Source organism: Synchiropus splendidus, chromosome 19 (assembly GCF_027744825.2).
Source record: "Synchiropus splendidus isolate RoL2022-P1 chromosome 19, RoL_Sspl_1.0, whole genome shotgun sequence".
NCBI lineage: Eukaryota > Metazoa > Chordata > Actinopteri > Syngnathiformes > Callionymidae > Synchiropus > Synchiropus splendidus.
Genome location: NC_071352.1, coordinates 6802683 through 6823441, shown reverse-complemented (window position 1 = coordinate 6823441; position 20759 = coordinate 6802683). Strand labels below are relative to the sequence as shown.

At 42.5% G+C, this 20759-nt stretch overlaps 1 protein-coding gene across 4 annotated transcripts in view; it reads left to right on the top strand.

Annotated features, from left to right (window-relative positions):
- LOC128751677 (mitochondrial import inner membrane translocase subunit TIM16-like) overlaps nucleotides 1–19914 on the top strand; it is a 73429-nt gene extending 53515 nt beyond the window's left edge. For 2 of the 4 annotated variants that reach the window (XM_053852891.1, XM_053852890.1), the window contains exons 10-28: nucleotides 12751–12805; nucleotides 12884–12941; nucleotides 13000–13145; nucleotides 13210–13308; nucleotides 13382–13486; nucleotides 13551–13710; nucleotides 13780–13955; nucleotides 14034–14142; nucleotides 14215–14301; nucleotides 15079–15221; nucleotides 15293–15397; nucleotides 15466–15551; nucleotides 15607–15748; nucleotides 15819–15908; nucleotides 15964–16080; nucleotides 16224–16359; nucleotides 16424–16515; nucleotides 17137–17223; nucleotides 17296–18191. In XM_053852891.1, the coding sequence (XP_053708866.1) occupies nucleotides 12751–12805; nucleotides 12884–12941; nucleotides 13000–13145; nucleotides 13210–13308; nucleotides 13382–13486; nucleotides 13551–13710; nucleotides 13780–13955; nucleotides 14034–14142; nucleotides 14215–14301; nucleotides 15079–15221; nucleotides 15293–15397; nucleotides 15466–15551; nucleotides 15607–15748; nucleotides 15819–15908; nucleotides 15964–16080; nucleotides 16224–16359; nucleotides 16424–16515; nucleotides 17137–17223; nucleotides 17296–17304 (2002 nt within the window). In that variant the 3' untranslated portion in view covers nucleotides 17305–18191. Of the gene's footprint in view, nucleotides 1–12750; nucleotides 12806–12883; nucleotides 12942–12999; nucleotides 13146–13209; nucleotides 13309–13381; nucleotides 13487–13550; nucleotides 13711–13779; nucleotides 13956–14033; nucleotides 14143–14214; nucleotides 14302–15078; nucleotides 15222–15292; nucleotides 15398–15465; nucleotides 15552–15606; nucleotides 15749–15818; nucleotides 15909–15963; nucleotides 16081–16223; nucleotides 16360–16423; nucleotides 16516–17136; nucleotides 17224–17295; nucleotides 18192–18428; nucleotides 18547–18898; nucleotides 18984–19204; nucleotides 19342–19610; nucleotides 19677–19776 lie in introns of those variants that run through there. The other 2 variants (XM_053852893.1, XM_053852892.1) reach the window with 2 other exon arrangements.
- The last annotated feature ends 845 nt before the right edge of the window (nucleotides 19915–20759 follow it).

Below are 20759 nucleotides of genomic sequence, written 5' to 3'. Positions count from 1 at the left end.
ATGTACGGTATATGCCTGAGTGGATGTCTGATTCTTGATTCTTCATTTGTTCCTACTGTATTGAAAACTATATTGCTGCATTGTCATAAACTCCATTGAATCCAAGTCTTGATGTCAGTTGACCTTTTTGGCTGTATAAGAGCCCCTTTGGGAAAAATGAAGTTTGTTTTACGCATTAGATATTTACAGGACAGCAGTCTTCTCTCGGTCAGCGCAGTAAATCAGAGTCCGGAGCCCCGAGCGCAGTTACCGCATGTGCCGTCATCACTTCAGGCTAATAATTTCACTGGCTCAGTAAAAGACGATGAGGTAGCATTCGGGCCTTTCTAAACTTTGCCCAGGGGAAACAGTAAATGCCGGCCTGCTAATAATTTAAAGCCGTCAGCTTTAAGTCACAAAAATTTATCATGTTTTTACGTCCTTTTAGCTTTGGCTCTTGAGAACAGCTCTGTATTTTCCTCCACACCTCCATTTTAATAGAGGCTCTTTCCCGTAATAATTATCACGTTTTCCAATTACTTCTCTTACGCGCTCATTTGTTTTGGTTCTCACGCCCCTTTCCTGCATGATATACGAGCATGTCTGCCTATGTAACGGTACAGTGGAGGGCTGGTGACCTGCATGTAAATATAAATGGCAGATCACTTGTTTGGTCTGCAAATCACTCAGTATGTTAAAACGCATTGGTACAAGGTAAGTCAACAGTGAGAAAGGAACTTTGGGTTGGGTTAACAGGAGATAACATGATTGAATCATCTTGTGGAGTGTGTTTATGTGGTGATGTTTATCTGTGTTGAGATCTGCATTTGTGTCTAGCAAATGTGTTTCAGATGAATAGAAAAACCTGCGTTGTAGGTCACTACATAGCATTTTATGGAAGATATTTTTATTTCATTGCATGTAACTCAAAAACAAGGTGACATTTTCACTTTGTTAAGTTAGCATAGAGTCTGTTTTTAACAAGCACTGACCAACGAAAAAATGATCTGCACCCCATGCCACTTCTAAATTTCAAGTTGCCTCAAGTTCTTGGATGTATTTTGAAGTGCTGGCTTGTAAATGTGGATGAATCAACACACACAGCTTGCCCGCTGGCTTGAAAAAAATTGTTCAAGCATATAAATTAGTGGTTTTCAGTAAAAACTGACAACCGTGAGCTCAACAAGACAATATGGCTCCACACAAACCCAACATGGCATTACATTAATTTAAAGAGCTTATGTAGCTTATTGTTTTACCCAACAACAGAGTAATATGTATTTCAATATCGGAAATATTCTGCTGTCAGCAATACTGTGGGCAAGTAGATGATGGCAAACATGCCCTAATGAGTTGAGCGGACACTTGTTAGGAGGTTTTTTCTTCGTCCTCTTATGCAAGAAATGTCTTTGGTTTCACTGGACTAGAATGGAAAAAGGATTATATGGAATTATAAGCGCAACAAACCCCCACATGTGGTTATTTCAATGATTTTATTGAAATTGTGTGGCTCTTTTAATTATAGTTTACGAGGGAGAAATGCAGTGGAGGTTATACTTGCTCCGGCCATTGCTAATTGCAATTGGTGAGAAAATGCATGTGTTGTTTTGGTGGTAGAGAAGCCTGGGAATGATCATTGTAACATGCGGACCAACCCCGAGCTCAGGCTGTTTTCATTATGCTCTCGGCCGCACTTTGGAAGGCTTCTGTGGACTGGTGTTTAGTGTATCTGCATATGCATTAGTGTTTGTGTGCGGCGCCGCCTAGGTACACCAGGAAACGTCTTCTCTTCACGGTTAAATGCGCTCTGACGGCAGTATGTGTGGGCCGTGAGGACACGTGATGGTTCTCTTGTCAGGAGGCCTTTCATTCCCACAGTGGCCAGAAACCTTGAGTTAAATCTGAAGACCTGTGCTGAAGTTTCTGGTTGCATCATGAAATATTCTCAAGTGTTTTGATTTGATTTGCTCATTCAATATTGAGAAACCGTCCGCTATATATTAAAAATTATTTGAATAGGAACCTCCTTGTTCTTATTGTTGTTGGTCATGCTTTGCACCCATGAGGATTTTCTTTTATTTATCATCCTATTATACCAAGGAAATGGAGTGTTGCAGCTATTAGGAGCTTAGCAGTCAATCACTGAACACATTAATGGCTTATTTATAGTTCCCATGTAACCAAATCCTTTTACCAAGTTTGCCGTCGTCTTAAAAGCTTGAAATGCAGTGTGTCCAGGATTCACACAGTTTTTCCTCCCTTGTTTTGGTGGCCCAGCTGCACAGATGAGTGACACTTGATCAGTCAACAGTGTACTGTAAAGTATTTTATCAAGAGAGTTGAAACACTAACAATTGCAAACAGTGTTGGGGAGCCAATTTAAATGAGCGATGGTGCATTGAGTTAAATGGTGAGTTCTGGCAGTCGTCGTTCAAAAAAGATACATCAAAATATCCTCACCATAACATTTACCACTGTCATGATGCCCACTGTTTGGTACACTATACATCGAAAAGTGCTGAAGGAAGATGCAATTTCCATCCACACAATTGGTCATGGTCCAGTAATCTTTTTTTCTGTCCCAGAACACAATTATTAAGCGTAATTTTTCATTTTCTTATTAGAAAAAACGTTTTATTCTTTTTTTTTTTGAGGCTTTAAGCAAACAAATTTGCACAAGTTTTATCTATCCTCACCTGCAATAAATAAGCTACTTTACGTCTTAATTCTCCACAATAACTTAGTGAACAGGCTTCTCCAATATACATACCAACAAGTCAATAAACTAGCAAAAAAAAAACTTTTGCACACCATCACATCAACAAAAATCCCCTCAGCACACTACAAACAAGTAGCTCCCGCAAATTCACATCAGAAGTACACAATTGAGAGAAATTTGATATTGAGCTCAAATACATTTTAGTCAATATTCACTGTAAAAAGTGGTTGTGTCTACAGAAGTTGCCACTCTTTCTGTGAAAGCAAACATTTGGTTTCATTCAACAGCAGATAAGAGTCTGTTTTTGTCCAAACATCAAGCGGATTGTTGACACTTCCCACCTTTCTGCTCTTGGAAGCATTGCCATTATAAGTCAATCTGAAGCTCATAAAGCTGTCTGCTGAAGAGGAACCTCTTCTGTGTGTCTTTTTATTCTTGTTTATTCAGAATGCCCATCGTATTGTTGGGTTCTGGTGATAGTTTTGTGATTTACAACCATCCCATCCCCCAGGGTTTGTCTTGAAGCTTTATGACAATAAGTTATTTGGAGTGAGAGCACTCAATGTCTGGATCCAGTTTGCCACGATACTTATTCGCCTGTTTTCTTTTCCAAATCTTGTCATTATTTTACTCTCTTTATCATTCCTGTGTGCCACTCATGTTTGCCTCATTAGTTGGAGGTTAAAAATGCCTGTGAGTGGCCCTCAGTCTGAGGACCTCAAGAATCTTTACGCGCAACTTTCAGTGATTGTTTGTCTCCGACCGAGAGACAGGCGCGACAGCAAGTACACAGAGACCCACTGAGGTCAGACGGCAGTTCACTTCAAGGTTTACTAGTCTGTTGACTCTGTGCGTGCTGGCACTTCTCATTAAGGAGAGAGAGACGACACAGCTGGTGTGTAAATCCCTATGAGCAAGACGACACATAAGGGCTTGTCTATTACTCTATGGGCAGAGAATAACAGCCATAAAAACAACTTCTAATCATGAATCTAATTTGTTCAGATGCCAATTTTCTGGTTTTTAAATTCTAAAATTAACAGGAATTCAATGTGACTGTGACTTTTTATGATACTACGCATCGAAATGAGGAAATTTGCCACTCCAGATTGTTATTTCTGGGCTTCACTAGTAGTTAGATTGACAACACTCTGTCAATATAAGAGTGTGTACCTTAGTATAGATCTAGTTACACTCCTCATATTGCAGTTTTCAAAACCATAGCAGAACTTGACAAACCATAACATGCATGAGGTCCAGCGTCGTACTGAAGGGTAAAGCAGTACTTTCCAGGGTGGCTGGAGTCCAAAAGCTAAGAGTCTGCAGTCCTGACCCCACCACCAAAAATGACCGGCGCAGACCCTAAAACTGCATCCATAACACAAATCTTGTATTGGAGCCCACATGCAAAGTCCACTAGGAGTGCATCCATCCCTGTCATTGATAAATACAACTGTTACTACTATCCTCCTGTAGTCTTCTCCTGCTAGTCTCATGGGTTGAGCAACAGCAACATGTCTGTGGTTAACTGCTGAAGGAAAAGCAGCGCCAACTTCACAACAGTATGTTTACCAGAGCAAACTGTCGGGTGGATGACTCACACTGCAGTTCACATCAGGTCACAGCACTTAAAAGATCATTGTATTGGACAAGGTTTCCACGATTAATACTCTTTCAGTGGTTAGTTCCACTGTTGATGAGTATAGTTTTAGTTTCTAAATACTCACAGGTTGCTTGTCGCCTTTTTCAATCTGTGGGTAGGCTAAGAAAAGGGATTTGGATTTCTGTTTATTTTAAAGGGACCTGCCTAGTTAAATAAAGAAGGTCAAACAAAAACAAACGGAGGTCCACGTGCAGAGAGATAAGCCCTCCTTCATCTGTGACGAGACGTGCTGATATCATGTTGACTCCCAATGATGGATGTAGAGCTCCTTGACACAGAGAATTGGTCAGAGGTGGGTTGATTAAATAAATGTAGAGAAAAAGCCACAGGACTAGGGTACAGGAAAATGCATCATTCAGAAAGCTAGGATGGGATTTGCCACCATTTGTTTTTCCACCGACAGCTCTTGGGATAATTCTTTTCTTGTTGTCAGTACTTTTTTTCTATTAGAGTTCATTAGAGTCTCTTTGTTTGATTTCTCCTGAATCGTGTTTAAATAGGCCTCTGGTCTGTTTAACCCTTTATTACTGTTTTAACTTTTGTTCAGTTCTTATTAACTCTACGTTCATCTGTCTTTCAACAAAATAATTTGGAAAACGTGGATTCATTTTTCGAGAGATGTCAATAATGGGACGAAGAACAAATGATGGTACTTTAGTTCTGCTACCATCTGGATCCACAGATTTGTCACTGACTGCCTCTGCACTGAATCCTACTGTAGCTTTAATAAAAATGGTAGTTTTAGTTTTAGTTGTACTTTCGACTCTAAGAGGTAGCAAAAAGTGTTAGATGTGAGGTTCATTTGCCTCTGCCAACAAGGTGATGTTTTTGTCATTTTTGTCTGATTAAAAATCTCAAATTTATACTCAGGAATAAATAATTGTAAATAATGATTTCATCATTTTACAGCCATATTATCATTGTGGCAGGTAGTGTTCTTGTGGCACTGGAATGGGTCCTCCACAACTGCACTCCCTGAGTGGTCAAAAGTATTGCCACTTCTGATAGTAAGAGCAAATATGTTCTTTTGTGTACATGTACGCGTGTGCACCATCAAGGAAGCGATGTGGCATGACAGCAGTTGATGTTGTCATATAGTCGTTGCCCATGAAGGCTATCATCTCAACGCTCTCCTCCCAGACTTTCACCGATGTAGAGTGATAGTGCTAAAACATTCTAATAAGGACACAGTAAAGTTTAAAGCCTTTTTGGCTTTGTGTGATTTACAACACTCTTATCTTGTTCATCTCTGGCTTGTTTCTCCTCACAACTGTCTTCCCTCAGTCCTTTGCCATTTCCGTCTCAATGAATCTGCCTTTTTCTGATAGGTTTTTATTGTGTTTGTGGATATCATGGCTACAGCCTTTTAACTTGATAATTTAGCGTGGGTGGGTTGGATCTAGCTCACACTCCCAGAATGGGGACCCACCCTGGAGAAAAGTGTATAGGTATGACTTATGTCTTTAGATCAAAAGCTGTCCGTTTCACGGTCGCAGCATCTTTATTTATTCATTTAAAGAAAGTGTATCCAACAGGAACTTCAGTGTTGTAAAATCTCTGTCACCAGCAAAGTTTCCAAATGTTTTTAGATGTGCACAAGATTGTTATCCTCCTGTGGGAGTGGAATTCTTCCTCTGTGAGATACTGGATGAGAAAGGTGGATAAGATTTTAACGGACGAGGGAGCAAGTAGGGACATAAAGTCACGGCCTTTCTGTGTGTGTGTGTGTGTGTGTGTGTGTGTGTGAGGTACTTCAGACAGGAGACCCACAGGATTGTAGACAGAGACACTGATAAATGCGCCTCTGTTAAGCAGCATTGATAAAACCCAACTGGAAAGACACCGTGGAGTCAAAACATGAGCCATCGTTGAATGGCTCTCTGTCAAACACCTGAAGAATGTTTTTGTAGCTTCACTCCAACTGCAATGGAAAGAGGCTAAGTTGATTTAAGGTTTAATTTCACCATTTATTTGCCCATTCTCTAGAGGTGAACCTCTGTCCCGCACTTACAGCAGAAAGACATTTAATCTCCACAAAAAATGGCTGCCTCAGTCTCAAAGCTTTTTCACTGACGGCTCTCCCTCAATCCACTGCACTATGTATTTCTGTGCTGATGGTCGCCCCGTTTCTCCATCTTTAAAGCCTGATCATCAGCGCTTGTCCATGTACGTCACAATGTTTGACTTATGTAATAATAATCATAATAATAATTTAGACAGTGTGCAAATTGTATTTCCACTCCAGTCCATTTCCTACTTCCCATCAAAACAGTCGTCTCATACAGGAAGTGAACGTGAGGAGAACCGGACGGAGACGATGAGGGTCGTTCCGGTCGTGACCCATGCGGCATCTCTCCCTCACCCTTCTTGTCTAAGCGAGTCCTTGCCTCAGCTGAGTTCCCAGGCCCCAGTCGACAGGTCATTTAATGGTCGTCAGACTCGGGCCCTTTGTGTTGGACCTCGGGGTTAACGCGGAACGCACTTCCTCCGGGTCCTACAGCTGTCAACAAGCAGCCAGCAGCACTTCAGAGACAAACCTCAGACATCAAAGATAAATCACACTCCCTATTTCCTGTTCTGATTTGCAGCTTCAGCAATAGAAAGGTGAAATTTGTATTTCTATGACAAGCTATTTCACAAGCGTCTTAACTGCTATCCTCGTGCCCACCCACACACTGCCAGTGACCCGGCTCTTTTACAGCTCTGCAAGTCTGGACCTGTTTACCACACTTTTAATAGGTCTGCGCCAACATCTGGGTATGTGAGTGAAGATTTCCGACTGTTTCATTTTCTAGATGAGCATCTAATACCTCTTAATTATCTCAGCAAATTAGAAACCCTGCCGCCATAATGGCCCTTTAAAATCACCAGTCGCGGATTGCCACTAGGCAGAGCTTGGTCCATTATGTGGTCGGATGACTGCCTCTTCATGTTACTGATGATTTTTAATGTGAAGAAGAGAGTGCGAGCGGGGTGGAAAGAACAGGACGCAGAGTTGGAAGGGGCAGAGATGAAGATACTGAGGGACAACTGAGAGGTTTGGAGACAAGCTAGGAGAAGGTTTAGATAGGTGGAGAGAAGCGACAGTGTTGGACGAAGAATACGGATGGAAGTATCGGGAAAAAGGGCGGGAGAAGAATGAGGATCAAGGATGCAGTAAACGTGAAGAAAATAGGTGTGACCAGGGAGGGTGGCAACCCCTGATGGAAAGTCCCTGAAGAAGTTGTTGTACCTATGTATAAATAGTCCTTATTTCCCAAGTGTTTATGGTGTCAGCGGGGTCATTGCTTAGCCGCTGACTTGGAACCAAAGTTTGCTAGTTTTAATTAAGTCTGGAGTAAGTGTTCATGTATGAGTGTGCGTTGGCTGCTGGGGGGGGGCTGTTAAAGCAGAAGAGAGTGGAGGAGCTGCTGGCAAGCCATCTGAGAGGCTCGACAGTGGGCTCCCAGCAGCCACAGCTGGCCCCTTCCTCCAACAATCCTCGCTTTTCTTCCCTTTCCCCGGGAACACAGCCGTTTACTCTAATTCCTTTCTAATGAACTGGCTACTGAAGGTAGCGAGGGAGGGACCCCGTGCACTTATTAAACACGCGAGCTGGAATCAAAACACGCACACTCTGGAAAATAGCATTGTGCGCTTTAAAGCACATTTCAGTGCTCAGTGGGTCGACTGTGCAGTTGGATTGAACACCTGAGGAGCCTCCTTGAACTCATCGTGACTTATAAAAGCTGCTTTAACTCCCACACCAGGCGGCCCTTTAGCTGCTTTTGTAGAGACGAAGAATGTCTTCATCAGGTGGAGGCTAAAGGCTACAGTATTAAAATATTTGTTTAATACATGTACTTTAGCTAGCCTTGAACCCAACCTGCTTTATTTGCTAAGCAGCACTTATCTAAGGGGAAAAGAAATGTACAGAGTGGATGGAATCAGAAGTAAGTTTGTTTATTTAGGAGATGGAAGATGTTTCAGATGTCTGACCAGTGTCAGATCAGATGTTTGACCAGTGTTGCTCCGTCTCAGTTTCTTTGGGCAACTGCTGAAGCATTTCTGTAACCAGCATGTAGGTTTCAATTTACTTTGCTGAAAGGTTACTGGCAGATGTTAGTCATTACTTTCATAGGTTTAAAGTCTTTATCGTGCTTCACAGGACCATTTTTAATGAGTCTTGTAGAACTTTTCCGCTACTAAATTGAGGGTTGACATTCTTCTGAGTACAATGATCCACCTTGGATTCAATGTTTTCTGAGCGGTCGTCATTGTGCTGCTTTAATCACATGTGGATTATTCTGCTCCAGTCCATCTATTGTTGTGAGACTAGAAACAGCAAACCTCAAAGCAAGAGGTCTTAAGACCATTATCTGTGACCAATACCTTTATATGAAAGTGAAATCATCTCAGGGGAGCTCAGGTTCTCAACCCCAGCAAAGGTAAAGGAGAGTAATTACATTGGAATAAATCATAAATGGAAATCTCTAATTTATTTTTCCAACAAATTTTTCTATTGTACTTGCATTATTGTTTGATTTTTGTCTAATTTCTTTTTCATTTCCATTAATAATGTGCAATGTTAATGTCAATGCAATATTTTTTATTTATTTTAAAATATCAACATGCCAAGTGATTTGAAGGTTTTATCTTTTCAAATAACCTAAATAAAGATACATTGATTAAATATATTTCTCCAACGGCTTACACTTAAAAATAAATAAATATTTTTTACATTTTCTCATTAATAATATTTAGATTTTTTTGTTCAATATTGTAATGATTATATTTTTTTCAGAAGCTAAATAAATAAAATAGTTCTTCTGCCCCGCAGTATTTTTTTTTTCAAAAATTCCTTTTTGTTTTCATTTGAAATTATTATTATTATTTTTACTTACATCACATCTCTTCAATATAAAGCTTAATTTTGTTAGTCTGAAGTGTCCCATGCTGTTAACAGGTTTTGTTTCTTTGTGTGTTTACCCCTCACCCCCGCCAAAACAATATGACCCTGTTTGCGAACCCGAATCCGTCACTGAAGAGCTGCACAGCGTAGACAGGAGCGTCCAGCTGAACCAGCTGCAGTGGTGGGCTGATAAAACAGACAGGTCGGGTTCACAGTTCAGCGGACCCTTCACCTTCAGTGATTGGGCTTCGCTGCTCACTCACTCCCACAGATTAGAACGACAAAAGCAGAGGACAAAGAAAATTCAAGACAGAGGCGTGAAGGCTGAAATTAGGGTGAATGAGTTAGTGTGAGGACAAAGATGTTGTCTACATTTACACCTTTTCTTTCTCTATATGGACATTGCAAAAAGCAAAGCTCTGGATCACAGAGCAGAAAGGTAGTCCTGCTTGATACTGATCTGCACCGACTGTACCCAAAACCAAATACCTCCACAGGCTACTTTCATTATCCTCATATATACAGTCAAGGATAATACACTACTGTGTGTAACTGATGTTATCACAGCGCCCGGACATACCTACATGAGCTCGCACAGGCATGCAGCATGAGTAGGTCTGTTTTGGGAGATGTTGTAAAGAAAGGTGATATCTGAAAGCTGCTGACGTGTGTGAGGAGCAGATGTGATGTCACACTGTTTCTGAAGAATTGCAATCCTGCATTGTATGTGTTCGGCCGTAAATCGTCCTCCATGGTTAGTTAAGCATTGTGTAAGTCGACAGCTCACTTGAAGATTTCAAAGCCACTTTTGTGGACGAATTCTTCGGCACCTATTCACCTTACAGAAATGTTCTCATACAGTAACTTCTAGTCAGCCATTTGGATTTCATTTTTATCATAATATCACAATTACCTCTTTTTCAACCTCTGTACAATGTTAGGAGAAAGGTTGACTGCTTTGTCTGTAGTTTTTCATCAAGGTGTTGCAATGCAATGTTATATCATGGTCATACAACTCTAATTCCCAGGTATTAGAGGAGATTGAAACATCATTGCCCAAGGGGCTTCATGAGGTTAGACAAGAAGCCCCTTGGACGATGATGTTTGCAGATGACATTGTGATCTGTGGTGAGAGCAGGGAGCAAGTGGAAGATAAGCGAGAGAGGTGTAGGTTTGCCTTAGAAAGGAGAGGAATGAAGGTTAGCCACAGTAAGACGGAATATATGTGTGTGAATGAGAGGGAGCCAAGTGGACAGGTGAAGTTACAGGATGTAGAGATAAAGAAGGTGGGGGATTTGAAGTACTGAGGCTCAACTGTCCAGGGCGATGCAAAGTGTGAGAAAGAGGTGAAGAAGCGGGTGCAGGCAGGATGGAATCGTTGGAGAAAAGAGTCAGGTGTGATGTGTGACTAAAGGGTGTCAGCAAGGATGAAAGGGAAAGTGCACAAAAGGGTGGTGAGGCCAGCAATGTTGTATAGTTTAGAGACAGTGGCACTGAGGAAAAGACAGGAGGCAGAGCTGGAGGTAGCAGAGATGAAGATGCTGTGCTTCTCTCTGGGAGTGACCAGGATGGATAGGATCAGGAAGCAGTAGATCAGAGGGACAGCAGATGTCAGGTGTTCAGGAGACCAAGTCAGAGAGGCTAGATGGAGATGGTTTGGACATGTACAGAGGAGAGAGAGCCATTACATGGGTAGGAAGATGTTGAGGTTGGAACTGCCAGGCAGAAGGTGTAGAGGAAGGCCAAAGAGGAGATTGATGGAGGTGGTGAAGGAGGACATGAGGTTTGTAGGTTTGAGAGAAGAGGAAGCAGAGGACAGGGTGAGATGGAGGAAGATGATCCACTGTGGCCAAGAAGAAGGACGAGGAGAAAAAGGAGGAGGAGAAGAATAAGGAGAAGAAGAAGAAGGAGGAGGAGAAGAAGGAGAAGAAGAAGATGTTGAGGTTGGAACTGTCAGGCAGAAGGCGGAGAGGAAGGCCAAAGAGGAGATTGATGGAGTTGGTGAAGGAGGGCATGAGGTTTGTAGGTTTGAGAGAAGAGGAAGCAGAGGACAGGGTGAGATGGAGGAAGATGATCCACTGTGGCCAAGAAGAAGGACGAGGAGAAAAAGGAGGAGGAGGAGGAGAAGAAGAAGGAGAAGAAGAAGAAGAAGGAGGAGAAGAAGAAGATGTTGAGGTTGGAACTGCCAGGCAGAAGGTGGAGAGGAAGGCCAAAGAGGAGATTGATGGAGGTGGTGAAGGAGGACATGAGGTTTGTAGGTTTGAGAGAAGAGGAAGCAGAGGACAGGGTGAGATGGAGGAAGATGATCCGCTGTGGCCACCCCTGAAGGGAGAAGCTGAAAGAAAAAGAAGAGGAGATTGAAAAAAAAAATGCCACTGTGATCTCACACTCTGATTAAGGCACAAATGATGGATTTGTTAGATGTCTGTCGTCTCCATATCAATTTGTCCTGCATCTCTTTCATCCCAGCCACGTTATCGGACGACAACACTTTCTCATCATCATCATTGTACTGGAGTATGTCTGCCTGGGCTGACCCAGATGGGCACTGGTTGTAATAAAGTTGTCATATCTGTTGGTGCTGACGGCTGCTGTCATGGGCAGAAGGTTGGGCTTTGGATGTGCTGGAGGCGGTTGACACGGCAAGCCTTTTCATGGAAGCTGAAAAGCTACAAATAATAGTTACATCTGAAAGAATAGGAACAGGTTTTGTGACTTCTTTTATCCCTCCTGATTCAGATCAGTCCCACAGTAAACCGTGTGTTTGCATAAACACTGGCTGTTATTAATGCATGGGCATATGTCCCTAAACCTTATCACATGTTTAGCTGTGTACACCGTATGTTAATAAGCACACACATGTTAATGTGGCCTTCCAGTGTGGGAAAATGTTCCGCCAGGGCAGTGAAGCTTGAAAGCATAGTAAACACTGTCCGTGATAAAGATCCACTTCTATTATGCGGCAATTTCACTGGCTGTACATTTACTGTGAGAAAAGAAGAGATAAGGAGAGGGGAAAAAAGGGAAGGAAATTTGGGGAATTAATTGGATTGGGGGCCACAATAAGAGGTGGTGGTTGAATAGGATAAAGGGCAGACGGTGAGAGGTGTGTGGGAAGCGAGGTGTTTCTGGACTCCCTGCGGACTGACTCGGACGTGGGAACATGAACGGGTCTTAACAAAGCGTGGCCACCCCTCGCTGACTCCAGGAAAAGAAACAGGAAGATGACACTGAAACAGAAGCATGTGTTTGGAACTCTCTCCTTCCCCCTAATCATTTGTCATCTAACAATGCTCAAACTTAATGTAAATAACTTTTGGCTCATCTCTCGTGGCAAAATATGTGTTGGTTCAACATGTGGTTATGTCAAATGGCCATGGAATGGCATTGATATTCTCACCACTGGGATCAGATTTGTGTAGTGAATTCAATTCGAGTTACTGTAATAGGACTAGTTCGATGGCGCCATCTAGTGGTTAAACCTATTTTTATCCACAGGACTTTGATCCCGCTTCTGGATGAAGACACTGGCCTTCTGGTGCTCAGCGGCATGGTAATTCCTGCAGACCCATCTGACCACTCGACTTACCGATAATTCTAAGTCTAATTCTGTCGTGTCTCTTCTGCTCAGGGCGACACTGTGGTCGACTGCTTCGAAGTGTCTGCCTCCGAGCCGTTCCTCTCTCAAGGTGAGGCTCTCAAATACTTTCTCTCCCTTTTTATTCACCGCCATGTTTCTCTGTCCAGTGAGCCACTGTCTGACTGATTCCTCCACGCGGGGCCTTGCCACCGTACCCAAGTTTGGGCTGGACTTCATGTCATGTGAAGTGATGCGGGTTCTCCAGCTGACAGACAGCAACATCGTGCCGATCAGCTATCAAGTCCCTCGCAAGGTGCGCAGGCAGATCCGCACCTGCCGCTGAGTTCTCAGTAGTAAACTGTCACTCTGTTGTTTAGAACTCAGGCAACGAGTTCCACGCCGACCTTTTCCCTGACACCAAGGGCACCACGGCGGCCATGACAGCTGAGGAGTGGTGGCAGGGAGGCAACAAGCAGGTACGGATCATGATGATGATGAAGATCACACGCTACTACTGCACTCGTTCCTGCAACGTCCTCTTGATCACAGGTGGAGAAAGTAAGCCTGCACCCTGATAAACAACCCAAGGCTAAAACGCCGCCAGCTAACCAGTTCTCAGTGAAGAAGGTGCTGCCCAGTCAGGAGAGCAAAGAGGTGAGCACCTTATTTAGCAGCTGCTTGTATCAGCGATGAACATTAAAGGTATTCTGTCCGCCAGGACCCGGCCCGCGGCTGCTCCACCTCCAGCAGTCCACTCAGCACTCCCACCGGCAGTGCCGACACCTCCCGCTCCCCCTCCTCCACCTCAGGTCTGTCCTCAGGCTTCCTCCCGTCACCAAGTCCCAGCCAGAGCGCCAAGGCCATCCAGAGCATGCTGGGTACGAAGCGCACCCCCTCACCTCGCTCCTCTTCTTTTTCTAGCCGGGTTGTAACTATGCATCTTCCAGGACCTACCTCCAAGTTCCGTCACATCCAAGGAGTGGTGATGCACAAAGACACGCACATCACCAACATACGCAACCTCAACCTGACCACGCCAGGAGAGTGTGACGGCTTCTGTGCCAACAGCGAGCGTGTGGCCGTGCCGCTGTCCGTCTCAGGCGGCCAGATCGCCGTATTTGAGGTACGACAACCACCGACTTGTTGCCTCCAGATGCCACTGATATTTCAGACTATTTGACCTCTCCATTTGCTGACTCAGCGCTCCGAGCCGGGTCGACTGCCCGACACAGCCGTACCCACGGTCGAGAACTCTGTGAATGTGGCCGACCTCTGCTGGGACCCCTTCAACACCCACCGACTTGCTGTCGGTGAGTCCCAGCTTGCCACAAATAAACTGCTTACGTCTTGTTCTGACGCTGAGTTTTTTTCTGTTGGCGCAGCCGGTGAAGATGCTAAAATTCGGCTGTGGCAGATTCCAGAAGGGGGACTGAAGGAGACCCTGACCGAACCAGAACTGATCCTGCAAGGTAAAAATGATTGGGCTTTGTCGCATCTAACAACGCGCTTCTTGTAATATCGTGTAATGACAATGTATTTTGTAATTACAGCTAATTCTGAGAAGACAATTTATGGTGTAATAATAGTGTAATTTAATTCAATGACGTCACATGACACAGTAACCATGAAGTGCATTATCTAGTGAACTTTTATCATGTAATTACCATGCATTACACCATGTAATAACAATCAGTTTGCAATAATAATGCCTTAGTTATTTTAGTGATAGTGAGGTTGGTTATTACATAGTAAACTTGCAAATAAAGGAGCTTTATGAAATATTGTAACAGAGCTCATCTATTGTTATTCAATATTTTTGTGTATTTGTTTCAACATTTTTATGTTGTTTTAGGTATTTAACTACATGGTATGCCTTTTTTAATCTGTGTGTTTTGTATTAATGCCATTTTTTATTATTTCTTGCTGCGTTAGATTATTACTATAATGTAAATCATTACTATTATGATTATATTTACATTATTAGCAATATTCATTGCATTTTTGTACTAATCTTGAAAAAAACGGTGTATCCCATAATGTGTGAATAATCTGATCGTGTCCTTTTGTAACTATTTTACCAATTATATACGTATTTATTATTAGTAGTAGCTATCATAGTATTTTATATTATTATAACATTAACATTTATTTAACATTATTACATAAAAAATTGACTCTGTATTTGTCGACACATCTGCATTGTTGTTACATTTGTGTTGTGTTGCATTGTTGCTGTGTCTTTGCAGGCCACACTGAGAAGATCTACTCCATCAAGTTCCACCCTCTGGCCAGCGACCTGATGGTGTCTTCATCCTACGACCTCACAGTGCGACTGTGGAACCTGGCGACAGGAGAGCAGGTGAAGGTTCTGTCTGGACACCAGGATCAGGTTAGTCACCTTCACGTGTGCCCTGCTGCCGTCATGTGCTTCTCATAATGCGATGTTATTGTGGATGTCAGGTCTTCGCCATGGCCTGGAGTCCAGATGGCAAACTTCTAGCGAGCGTCTGCAAAGACGGAAAAGTCCGCATCTATGATCCTCGCAAGTCCACGACTCCAGTGCAGGTGACGACTTGTCAGATGAGGTCAAAGGTGAAAAACAAATTTTGATGGGTGACTGGGTTCATTTTCAGGAGGGCCCTGGTCCTGAGGGCCACAGAGGAGCTCGGGTGGTTTGGGTGTGTGACGGAGCGTTGCTACTGGTGTCAGGATTTGACAGGTAAGAGATGCAACATTGGAGTGACTTGCGGAGTGGATTTGACTCTCCTCTTCAGTCGTAGTGTGCGAGTCCTCTACCTGTACTCTGCTGACGCTCTGTCCACCGGAGTGGTGGCCAGCACTGACATGGACATTGCTCCCTCCACCTCCATCCCGTTTTACGACCCGGACACCAGCGTGGTCATCCTGACAGGAAAGGTAGGAGCTTTCGGAAGGTTGAGACGAGACAATGGCGCTAAAACTTCTCGTGTGTCAACACTGTGTCCAGGGCGACACCAGAGTGCACATTTACGAGATCCTTCCTGAAGAGCCGTTCTTCATTGAGTGCAGCAGCTTCAGTTCTCCTGAGCCACACAAGGTACCAACCCAAACACACCCTTTTGTCAGGTCTGAACAAGGTCCGTCTCCTGCAGGGTTTCACTTTTGTGCCCAAAACTGAGTGCAACATCCGTGACGTGGAGGTCGCTGTTGGACTGATGCTCACCAAGACCACCATTGAGCCGGTGGGCTTTAGAGTTCCGAGAGTCAAGGTGAGGGCGCCCTCTACTGGGTCTATTTAAAACTGCATCAATTCCTCGTCGTTGATGAATTAGAGAGTGGGTGTTTCATGAAACGACTTTACCCCAAAAATGGCTTAAAAGACTTGTATGTCTTCCGATTTTTGGGACTCCAGAAAGAGTTTTTCCAGGACGACTTGTATCCGGACACTGCAGCCTGTTGGGAGGCGTCGCTGACCGCCTCCATGTGGCTCTCAGGCTCCAACGGTCAACACAAAAGGATCAGTCTGAAGCCGAGCGACATGACTCCAGGTGAATCACTCCCACAGGTCAGAGTGGGGACTGAACCTGACACCTGCATGTTTTGTTCTGTCAGTGAGTGAAGCACCGAAAGAAGCTCCGGTCAGGAAATACCTGCCTTCGTCTGTTTACCTGGAGGAGAAGACTGATGAGCAGAAGAAAGAGGAGGTGAGTGAATGGGAACTGTCACTCTGTTTAGAGTTGGTCAGCAAAGAAGTGTGAAAGGAAGTGAAGACCGTTGAAAGTAAGTGTCAGAAATATGCATTATTATTATTAAAATTAAAAGCGTAATAAAGGGGAGGAGTAAAAGAAATATTCATTTATTTAACAACTCGCAATTGTCCAGTTTATTAATAATATTAAGGGAAAACAGTTAAGATATAAAAAAAAAACATATGAACAAGATATATATATATTTTTTATATTAAAGAAAAAAGATGATATCATTTCAAATCGAAGATAGTAGCACGCAAGTTTGTTATTTATTAAGCTGTGAAAAGAGTTGTTATTAAATAGATTTAAAAAAATGTTTAAAAAATGAATTAATTATTTAAAGAAAATAATGCATTAGTTTTTGATAATTATTTTTCAGACAATATTCTAAAACATTTATTAAAAAAAGCACACACAAAAATATTAAAATAGTCTAATAATAATTTTTGTTAAAAAAAAAAAATCGAGAACTCATTTTGGAATTGAAGCTGCTCTTTCCATCGTAAAATTTTATCCAAATGTGTGTTCTCCTTTTTTTTATTTTTTATTTGGTTTACCACTTGCTCTCTTCTGCAGCTACTGAGTGCCATGGTGGCGAAGCTGGGGAATATGGACGACCCGCTGCCACAAGAGTCCTTCGAAGGGGTAGACGACGATGAGTGGGTGAGTCGATGAGGTCAAGTCATGCAGTGACGCACAAGAGTTTGGATGAAACAATTGTCTTTTTTCTTCCAGGATGACTAGAGGATCCACTCATTTTCACATCTCAGCCTTCCCGCACACGCAGAGGAACTTGGATCACTTCAAATTTGCTTTCAGAATTATGATTGTATCTGTGACTGGAGAGTCAAGAGTTTAGCATATTACATTGTAATAATATTGCGTCATCATTCAGGGATTAATCTGACTAACTGTTGTCGTACTGTGGCGCCATGTTGCGGCGTGTTTACTGGTATCTGCAGCACAATCTGCCTGTCGCCTGCACCCTCAGTTTTTGGTAGATAAACTGGAAAACAGCATTGTTTTTATGCAGAATCTGTTTTTGCGACAAGTGTTCATAAACATTCCACCTGTCTTTTTGAGGGGTCACTTTTTGGAACTGTGATGTGGATTGATTGTTTAAAAAAAAAAAAGAAAAATGTCTTCCTCTTTGTTCTTGTGACACTATGGGGTCACCAGGGTCATGAACTGGAATTACTGCTAATATAATACAGTCGTTTTTTGTGGGAGATGATGTCACTTTTTTGGTCGAGGTCTTTCTTGGTGCCATTGTTATCACTCTTGCCAAAACACTTTTCTATGTGGCCTTTTTATATTCAGACCACTTGTTATTTTTAAACTTCAAATCGGTGTATTTCTTATGAGGCACACGGTCGTGGGCATTTTTGACGGTAACAGGAATGGGACAGTATTACATCAGAGCCATAATTTATAATCAGGGTTACAGCAACCGTTTACTAGTTTTCACAATAGCCATGTCATGGACCTGATGTGATGGGATTAGATATGAATTTGGGGCTTTAAAAAGAACGTTTTCTTGAAGCTGTCTTAAATAACTTGGTATGTTTTTGTCCTGATCAGTTGTGCTTGGTGGGATTTTCTGAAGTATTGTCTCGCAATAAACACTTTAAAATCCGTTTGTGACGCATCTTTATGCTTCTGTATATAAAAAATATATCTGATATGATTGGTATTTTTGCGATTGGTATTTTCAGATTGTGTTATTCTTATTATCCGATAAATGGTGGCGTTTTACCGCATTTTACATAACTATTTCATATTTTTCATGTTTTCTTCGGACTCGTTACTTGCAGTTCATCCTCCTGGCCTGTAGGTGTCCTCGCTATATTCAGCGGCACGTTTGGTTTCTAGCAAACTCGTTGACGCCTCCCTGAACTTTAACCTTTCTAACCTTCAGCGACGCTGCTACATGTGTGGAAACGAGCAGCACTTCGCCTATAAAAGTCGTCTAAGATATCAGATATGGTAAGCGTTCGCTTTCATTGTCCGGTAATAAAGTCGCGGGACGCACTGACGTCATGAAATGCGGCTGCTGTCGGATCGAGGATCGATGATGTTGCATAAGTCACCTGAGTTTTGTGCACCGGTGTCGCAGCGAGTCGATGCTCTCCATAGAGCTATGAATTATCTTAGGTTGTGTGTCGTCTCCAAAGTAACGTTACTATATATAATTCTGCAGCCCGTTCAAGTTCAAACAGTCTTGCGTTTATGCTTCAAATCCCCGCGTCATGAGGTGATGCGGCTCAGAATATATGACAGTTTATCCGTTACTTGTTTGGTTGTTGGTCATATCTTTTTCTGTCTGTGGTGTGTTCAGGCTAAATATCTAGCCCAGGTCATTGTGATGGGAGTGCAAGTGGTTGGACGTGCGTTCGCTCGCGCCTTACAGCAGGAATACGCAGGTATGTCAAGTGCATCATGGCGCGTCCTGGCAATGTAAACAGGAGTGTTTCTCATCTTTGACTCCGGAATTTGACGACACCGATAACTTCTTTTTAAGCCCATATATCATCGCTGTAAACATGTCTAGTAAACCTTTTCTCTCTGAAAACGTCAATAAATATTTCATAGTGTGGTGTTCTGATGGGGTCCTCGGCGTAACCGACTGGTCTGTGTATCGTAGCAAGTCAGGCGGCTGCGCGGGCCAGAGGTCGCTCGGGTCAGCAGTCGGCTGCAGCTTCCAGCATCACCGGGATGAGTCTGCAAGAAGCTCAGCAGATTCTCAACGTGGAGAAGCTGAACCCTGAGGAGATCCAGAAGGTGCTGTCACGTGACGTTCTTGCATGGAAAGCGGTTTCAAATTGAGACTTACACTCAGTTCCAAGGACCTTTTGGAGTTAGATCCTGGTCCAGATTTGTAGATGAAGGATTTAGTCGCTCCAGAATTGTTGGCGGTTTTTATAACCCAGGAATGAAACATTGACTCTAAATGAGTGGTATAATAAAGTTATATGTTTGTATACTTAAAGTATTGTCAATAATGCTGGAGAGTTTTGTTTCTAAACCTAAACTTGTTTGTTTTCTTCCAGAACTATGAGCACCTTTTTAAAGCCAATGATAAATCCGTGGGCGGGTCCTTTTATATCCAATCTAAAGTGAGTGAACTGACTCCTGAAATATGTCCAGTCCTGTTGACGATTTCGCTTCGGTTCTGAACGCCGAAGTGTGAACCGAGTGTGTTGCGTGTGTCCTCAGGTGGTGCGAGCGAAGGAGCGGCTAGAAGAAGAGCTCAGTATTCAGAAGGAGCCCAAGCAGCAGTCACAGCAGCAGAGCACAGAAACATGAAGAATACCCCACCCTCCCTCCCCACATCCTCTGTAAATTATGACCCAATAAAAGCTTTTTCTTTTTCTCTCGCTCTCACTTTTCTATTGTGGAAGTTGACTGGTGTGTTTTGTCATATCGTGATCGTGGTTAGACGTCATGCAGGATTTCATTTGTCTCTGGGATGGGCAGCAGTTAGTTTTCAAAATTCAAAAGGATGGAGCGTGGGCGCCATCTAGTGGCCTCTGAGAATTTGGGCTCTGTTTCGTCAACCTTGCAATATTGTTTCATGAATCTCATCTGCCCATCACTGGTATCGAAACCTGGGGTGTAAAGTGTGATTTACTGAAGAGGCCACGCTATGAACTGTGACTGTTATGAGGGGCTGTCAAGTGACAAAAGGACGGAAGAAATGACTTTTAATTTTGACTCCTATGTTGTTGCTAAAAAAACCAGGAAAAATTGGAATCATGAGATTTTATGCTTCAAACATGCTTACTGCTTGGACACATTTCATTTAGAGATTCTCTCTATACATTATAGTTAAAGGATGATCTTTTTTAATGGTTAATATCCGTGGAACACATGATATAACAGTACTTAAGTTATGATTTCCCCCAATATATTAATATATTTTGACTGACAATAGTGTTAAACATAACATGCTGTTAAAAAAAGATCTTCCTCATTAACAATGGAGGAGAAAAATAGCCATTTAAAACAGGTTAAATATATATATATATATACACACACACAGTGTGTTGTGTTTTAACTTTGTACAGATATTCCACATATTTAAAATTAACATATTTATTATGTCTAAAAAATGTTGAAACATTTCCATACAATTGCTCTTTTTTATATTTTCATTCTTTAAGTTCTCAATTTAATTACAAAAAATGTGTAAATATTTT